The sequence below is a fragment of the Echinops telfairi genome, unplaced genomic scaffold (assembly GCF_000313985.2).
Source record: "Echinops telfairi isolate 266 unplaced genomic scaffold, ASM31398v2 ScPeMD7_70;HRSCAF=299, whole genome shotgun sequence".
NCBI classification, from domain to species: domain Eukaryota; kingdom Metazoa; phylum Chordata; class Mammalia; order Afrosoricida; family Tenrecidae; genus Echinops; species Echinops telfairi.
Genome location: NW_022103968.1, coordinates 12,629,487 through 12,636,822, shown reverse-complemented (window position 1 = coordinate 12,636,822; position 7,336 = coordinate 12,629,487). Strand labels below are relative to the sequence as shown.

Below are 7,336 nucleotides of genomic sequence, written 5' to 3'. Positions count from 1 at the left end.
CGAGGGCCTTCCTGTCAATGACAACAAGTGCGGACAGCCTTCGAGTCAGGCAAGTGCTCATTTCATCAGGCAAGTTGGTCTAGGAAGCAGTTGGCCAAGATTTACAAGAGGGAGCAAAGAACCCTAATGCTTAAGCTGAGGCCTCAGGGTGAGATAACCTTTTTCTAATGAACAGGTTTGGTCTCTGAGGGTCTGCTTATACATTGCTGAGATTGGGATCTTGGAGTGTGGGGCCAAAGCCAAACATTTTAGTTAGTGGGGAAGGGGAGAGGAAGGTAGTGTATATTAACTCAAAATCACAATGCATTGCCAGCCCCACCTCCTAGACAGAAGTATGGCCAGAGACCAGAAAGAGGTTTTCCAGAGCAGTGGGAATTCCACAAGGGGAATTAGACTTTACGCAATTAGACTTTTGACAATACCCAGGTTTGCTTCCATCCACAGCTCTTTAGGAAAGAAAGGGCTTCACCATTGAGTCACCAGTTCCACCTTGCAACCTTGCACCTTCCATCGTTATAATAATAATAATTGGCTGGGTTTGTTTGTTTGGTAAAGATGCTGCGCTTACTGATGGCTACGATTCCCAGTCTCAAGTCAAAGGGGAGGAAATTCCATCACGGATGGCAGGAACACAATTCCAAGGTTTTCTTCAGGGAAAGGCGTCAGGCTACCCCCTTTGTTCTACTGATGGGGAAACTGAGGCCTGCCGAGAGCCCGAGAGCATTAGCTTCCACAGTGATACAGTTATAACAAACAGCTCAGACTGGTCCTCAAGGTTAGACATGCTCTGGCTCATCAATACTCTCCACAGTCTATGAGGTGGATGCCATTGCTACCTTCATCTGATGTGCACGGAGACAGGTACACGATGCTCAGCTGAGTAGCTTGTCCCAGACTCACAGTTAAGAGATAGAGGAGCGGGGACTTGAATGCAATTTCTAGAAGTCCTAACTGGTGAGCACTACACGGAATTGCTTTGTTTTCATACAGCAAGCCGGAGCCCTAGACCATGTGAAAAATGAAGGGATAGACGATCGGTTGCTAGATTGATTGATATGAATGTTTGTTCTATAGTTTAGTTATGTATATTGTTACACCATCACATATTTTATATGGCAATGCTTTCATATGCAGTTATATATGAAAAAGATTTTCTATGAAAAATCTTATGCCATCTATTGACAGAAATATTTTTATGAGAGGACTTTGAAATGTTGATGGGAAAAATACACTATCTTTTCCTTATATTTTCCCACAGGTTTTTAAACCCTTTCGTGTACGTATCAAACCCACTGCCACTGAGTGACTTTCACCTCAGAGTGATCCTCTAGGACAGAGGAGGACTGCCTCGTCAGGTTGCTGTGACTTGAAATCTTCCAAGAGCAGGCAGCCTCAGCTTTCTCCCACAGAGTGACTGGTGGGTTCGAACCACTGGCCTTTCTGTTAGCGCTACACCACCAGGACTCCGTATATGCACACACGTATGTACATATGTACATGTACGTGTGATAGACACGCATATATACACATACGCATGCACACACAGGTGGTGGTGGTATTGATGCTGTGGTGCAAGAATGGATGCCCACCACCGCCATGTCAACCATGACATGCATTTTCTGTTTTCAGGACGAGAGGTGAAGTGAGTGCTTCTAGGTAGAAAAGAAAGTGCATAGCAGCTATCAACCAGACGACACCCACGGAATCCTCGGCTTCCATGCCCATTCCATACCAGCTTCTCTGGGCTGAGACCTTACCGCTGTGATTGTTCTCCAATAGGCCCACGGATCGTGGAGGGCAGGACCAGAGCCATACACTCTGGGTGGTGGGAGTCGGGGTGGAGGGGAGAGGTTCCAGCCATCTGGATGTCTTTGTGCACACCTGAGCCCTTGTCTGCTGCCCTCTCCAAAGCACTAAGTCTGCAGTGGAGCAGCCCACCCAGAAAAGTGGTCCCAGTTGGGTTTCTAAAGAGACCTGCCTGGGACCTGAGAAGCCACCCTATGGCTCTCTTTCCTCCCCTGCTCCATTTCCCAGGGAACCTATTCCAGTGAAGAGACACCCAAACCTAAAGATCCCCCAATATAGAATCGGCATTAAGTTGCAAGAGTATAGTGTGGTCCAAAAACCTCTACACTGTGTCAGAAAACGTGGATTAATTTGTTTAACAAACATTCATTGTGCTCCTACCAAAGGCCAGGCCCAGGGCCAGATGCTAGAGGAGGCCGCAGGGTTTTGGGAGTCTGCCACTTCGTACCATACAGTGGTTCTCAAATGACAGTGTGTGTGTGTGTGTGTGTGTGATGCGCTTCGAAACTTATTCCAAAGGCAGCTTCCTGGGCCCCAAGCCCAGAGCTGCTGATCCCTCCCATGGGGGCAGGGGCCTAGGGATCTGCATTTTACCCAGCCCTTAGGTGATTCGGAAGCACGTGATCATCAGTTCTAGGCCAGTGAGTGTCCAGTTGGAATCCAGCTCAACGGTCTGGTTGATGTCTGAAGGCGACAGGGAGCACTGCAAACTTTCTAAGTCCTCTGAGAAGCCTGGAAGGAGCGCTGGTGGTGTTGGGATTGTGCTTTGGGCTGTGATCCGCATGGTCAGTGGTTTGAAACCACCAGCAGCTCCTTGGGAAAAAGACTGGGCTTTCTACTCCTGCAAACGGTTAGTCTCAGAAACCCAACTGGGGGTGGGGGCAGGTTGTTAGGAGTCAGTATTGACTCGATGGCAGTGTGTTTGGTTTTGTTCTAAGAAATCTGAGAGCGACTTTCTGGAAAGGCTGCAGCAAAATCACATCAGTTGGACATTTAAACCCAGAGAGAGGCATGGTGGCATCAGGTGGCCTAAGAGGGGAAATTGAAAGTGCTCCACCGGAATGATTCAAAAAGTTTGTGTGTGTGTGTGTGTGTGTGTGTGTGTGTGTGTGTGTGTGAAGTCATGGACTCGGTGACCGCATGAATTTTGTGCGCTTTAATATATGAATACTTACCGTATGGATGCTATGTATAAAAATGTTTTGTAAGTGTTAAGAACGCATAAGGCCAAAGAAGAGAAGAGGGCTAAAGGTGTCGTTCTGGAGGGAAGGAGCTGGGTGCTGGCAGGAGAGAAACCCAGCAGAAAGGAAAGGCTGGTGAAGGCACTGAGCAGGGATGCACCGGAGCTAGCGCGGCAGATGAGCCAGGCACTGGGGTGGGGGTGGGGGGAAGCAAGAGGGAGCAGGCTGAAAGAACGGGGAGAGCAGGAAGGAGGAAAGAATGAGGGGAGGAGAAAGAACCAAACAAGAGGACAGGGTGTTAGCAGGAGCTTATCATCCTGCATTCCTGACCAGCTGTGTGGCCCCTGGGACAAGCCACCTCACCTCTCCGAGTCCACAAGGGCTCTTTCAAAGGACACACTTCCCATGGTGGTGGGAAGTCCCAGCGATGCTATCTAGGAGAATCTAACAGCAAAGCCTCAAGAGCTAGACTTGCAAGCTCTTATCAAGAGCCCTGGTGGTGCACAAGGTAGAGAGTGCTGCTGCCAACAAAAAGCACAGACCTCTGGGAGAAAGCTGTTTTCATGCAGATTTAGTCTCTAAATCCTGTGGTGCAGTTCTACTCTGTCCTGCAGGGTCGCCATGAGTCCGCATCCTCTCAATGGCCCAGTTTGAGTCACTTTGAACAGGGTCAAGCTCAGAGTTCGACCAACTTCCAATGCAACAAGTCCACGAGTCCCGGTCCCAGCCCAGGTCTTTGGCGATTTCCCATGTCTTCCGCACATCTGCCCACCTGTCCACCCAACTCAGGAGGACTTGCTCGGAGGAGTTTTTTTGCCTTGCTGCTTGGGCCAACGTGTCTGTTGCTTTGTGAGGCCCCAGAATGAACTTCCTTTCATCACAGGGCCCCCAGCTGTTCCCCAGCCCCCCAGGAGCCCCCTGCACCTTCTTCCAGGCTTGGCTCTCTTTCCATTGCAGGAGCCACCTGCCTCCTGCCTGGCTGAGAGTCCTGAGTTAGAGTTCCCGCCTGAGGACCAAATCAGCTTGCCTGGGACCCTCCGGGAAGGAGGGAAACAAAGACGGGAATGAAAAGTAAATGAATTATCTATACATGTTTGGGTTTTGGAGTTTTTTAAAATTAAGAATGTAATTTTTTTTTCTTGTGCAGAAGAGACTTTCAGAACAATCGTCCTCCCTGAGGTGAAGCCAGGGAAGGCAGGGTTGGGGGGCGGGGGGCAGAGCCTCCCTTCTTAGGAGTCTGGGAGCCAGAATCCACTGGGCTTCTTGGGGAGGAGGCTGGGCTCTGACGCTGGGGTTCTATTTTCTTTTGTTCCCTAAAATTGTGCCACCTTCCCACTCCCTTCTGGCCCCCAGCACTCAGCCTAGAAACCTCTACCAGTGCCACCCACTGCTTCTGCCTCCAGGCCACCCTGGCAAAGGGTAATCCAAGAGGGTGCAGGAGGCTGGAAGGACCTGATGTGGGGGCGGGGGCAGGGGAAGAAGGGGGGAAGCACAGGGAAAGGCAGAGATGCCTGCAGCAGCCACAGAGGAGGGGAGAGATGGGGGGCGGGATCAGCAGAGAGCCCACCTGGGAGAGGGAGCCTCACAGGGAGCAGGGGGCTCTGGAGCCCAAGCGAAGTAGAAAAGGGCAGAAGCTAGAAAAGAGAGAAAGAGGCGCTGAGGCAGAGGATGCATGGCTTTGGGAAATAAAAAAGAACCATCAGGCGGTTGTCGCACTCCCAGCTCCCAGATAGGGCCCACTACTTCCCCGCAGCCTGGTTCCACAATCTGGGCTGGGCGTGGGACGCCACTGCCCTCACCATGCCGCCTTCTGATTTCAGAGGTGGTTCATGCACCGTGCATGGAGAAAACCGAGGGGCCCAGCTTGTGAGGGGGACCTAGGGAAGATGTGAGGCTTCCCAGCACCTGGGGGTGCAGGCGCCACCACGAGGGCTGCACCCCAAGGGTGCTCACTCGGTTCTCCAGAGGCTTTGGGGAGCATGTCCCCAAGTCCGCCCCCAGAACTCTTCACTTACTCCAGTTTGTCACAGTGGCAACAGGAGTCACCCACCACCCAGGATTCAGGACCTGAGGACTCTGTCCCTGGGTAGGAATTACTACCCAATTCACTCTTTGGCTCCTTCGGGTCACTTTGACCTTGGGGACATTTACTCTGGGTCAGCGGAAGCCGTTCCGCCATCCTGGGTTTGCGCAGAGTCCAAAATGCTGCAGGGACAGAAGTGAGGCTGGAAAATACTAGGAACTGAGAGCCTTAGGTAGGGGAATTTTAGAGTATCTGAAGTTAGGTTCCTAAATAAACCAAGACACACCAAGTGGGAGGGGAGGGCCTGAGGGGCCCACGACATGGGGGTGCGCAGAGAAGTGGGACAAATGGAGACATCCAAACCGCACATGCAGGGCACACTGAAGGCTCCCAGCATACATACACAGACGCTGCCAGGCTGCCACCCACTGCCCTAGGGAGTCCCCAAGTGAGAAGCAAAGTCATTTGCAGAGATTTTCGGGGGGCTGGGGGTGGGATGGGGGAGGTGCCTTCTTGCCTTTCTCGGGGTTTTTTTTTGTTTTTTTCTTCTCTAAAGACAAGACAAAAATACGCTTCCTTTTATCATCATAGTTATATATATATATATATATATATTTCACTCTCACCACATAAATACAAAACACCCAAATAGCCAACACACTCAAACACAGTAGCCAGGCCCCAGTGACACCTACCCGCCTTAGAATCGTTCATTGTTTTCTTTACTATTTGCCTAAAAAAAAATCCGACGTAAATAATTTACAATAAAATTCTCCTTTTTTTGTACTGCTCTGCGTTTGCAATGGATGGAGGAATACATTCTAGACACTGCGGCACCTTGCGGTCTTGGTCTGGGATTTTGGTTAAAATGTCGGTGGTGGCCATGGCTCCGGGCCATCGCTGCAGCTCCAGGGAAGTCACGAGGCCCGAGGGCCTCTGAGTCCAGGTTTCTGAGTTGGGGCCACTGAAATTTGGGAGTTTTGTTGTCAAGCGAGGAGATGCCTTTCCAAATAGCCAAGAGGGCACTGATCTGGACCGGGAGGCTGTGGGCAGAGGAGAGCGGACTGCCCGAGTGTCCCTGGCTGTGTCTTGACTCCAGGTCTGTCTGCAAAGTCGCCATGCTTCCCTGGCGCTGGGCAGGCTTTGGGAATTCGAAAGTCAAGGAGAGGCCACAGGTGCTGTGCCAAGGCTCAGCCTCCCCTGTGGTGGGGGGGATGCGCTGGGGAGACGAAGTGCCTGGCTCTCCATAGCCAGAGCCTGTCTCTCTGCTGGCCACCCTCCGGGAACAGCCTTGAGAAGAAATGGGGTTTGCTTTTCCATCAGGAAGGCCATGGGCTTTCTCCTCTGCTTTTCCCTTTTCCTTCCAGTTCAGTGTCACACATTCACAACTCTCGTTTTGCAAAAGGGCCCTATGGCAAATTCTCTAATCTGCATCCATTACGAAGAGGACTGGGAAACCATTTCCACTTGGCCTGGTTGGTTATGATAGTTTTTACTCGAGTTTATTGCTGATGAGATCAAGGTATTAACATCCCCACCTCCCACCTTACGCTCCCGGTTTCCTGGGGTGGGGAAGCTGGGCTGGTAAGTTCTCTACAAAGGAGAGAAAATTCAACAGGACATGTTCCAGGAGAAAGCAACGTGGGGGCCTGGGCTCCTCCACATCCTGGTATTTCTGGTGAGAGGAACATCATTTATTTTTGGTCTAAAGAACCCTACAAGCCTTTGCAGCTCCTGGGGTCTGTTTGCAGCTTTCCTTGTTGAAATTGCTTACGGATGAGCAGCATCGGCAGCCGCCACCTCACAGAGCAGGTGTGTCTGTCTGGCAGAGCCTGTCTTTCCCCTTTAGTGCTTGGGCCATCGTGCTGGTTAACTCAGACATCTTTGCAATTCTTTGGGTTTCTCCTGGATTCAGAAGGAGGTTTGGGGAGGGTAGGGGGCACGGGGTAAAAGGTAGGAAAAAATGTAGCCCCAATGAGAGGAAATCCTAGCCGAGCGTGGTAGGGGAGGAGAGCTGTCAGAGACCTAGCCAAAGAGCCTAGCGCAGGCCCAGGGCCTAACGCGCGAGTCCATAAATATCACCACAATAGATACTATAAATATAAATACAAATACAGGGAACCCCTTCCGATCAGTCCAGCGTCTTCTTCTCAGTCCCTTCTTTATTGTTGGTTCGGGAGTAAGGCTCGAAGGCCGAGGAGCTCAGGTATCTGGCGGAGAGTTCTTGCAAATTCCCGGCCAGTGAGCCGGCCATTGTCAACGGGGCAGACGACAGGCGGCTGGCGACGGAGCCGAGCAGCGAAGGAACCGGCAGGCTGAAGAGGCC

At 51.3% G+C, this 7,336-nt stretch overlaps 1 protein-coding gene across 1 annotated transcript in view; it reads right to left on the bottom strand.

The window, feature by feature from the left end:
• Positions 1-7,141: 7,141 nt before the first annotated feature.
• Positions 7,142-7,336, bottom strand: part of VAX1 (ventral anterior homeobox 1) — a 3,611-nt gene continuing 3,416 nt past the window's right edge. The window contains exon 3 of the mRNA XM_030886010.1: positions 7,142-7,336. This exon is cut by the window's right edge and continues 402 nt beyond it. Coding sequence (XP_030741870.1) covers positions 7,142-7,336 — 195 coding nt within the window.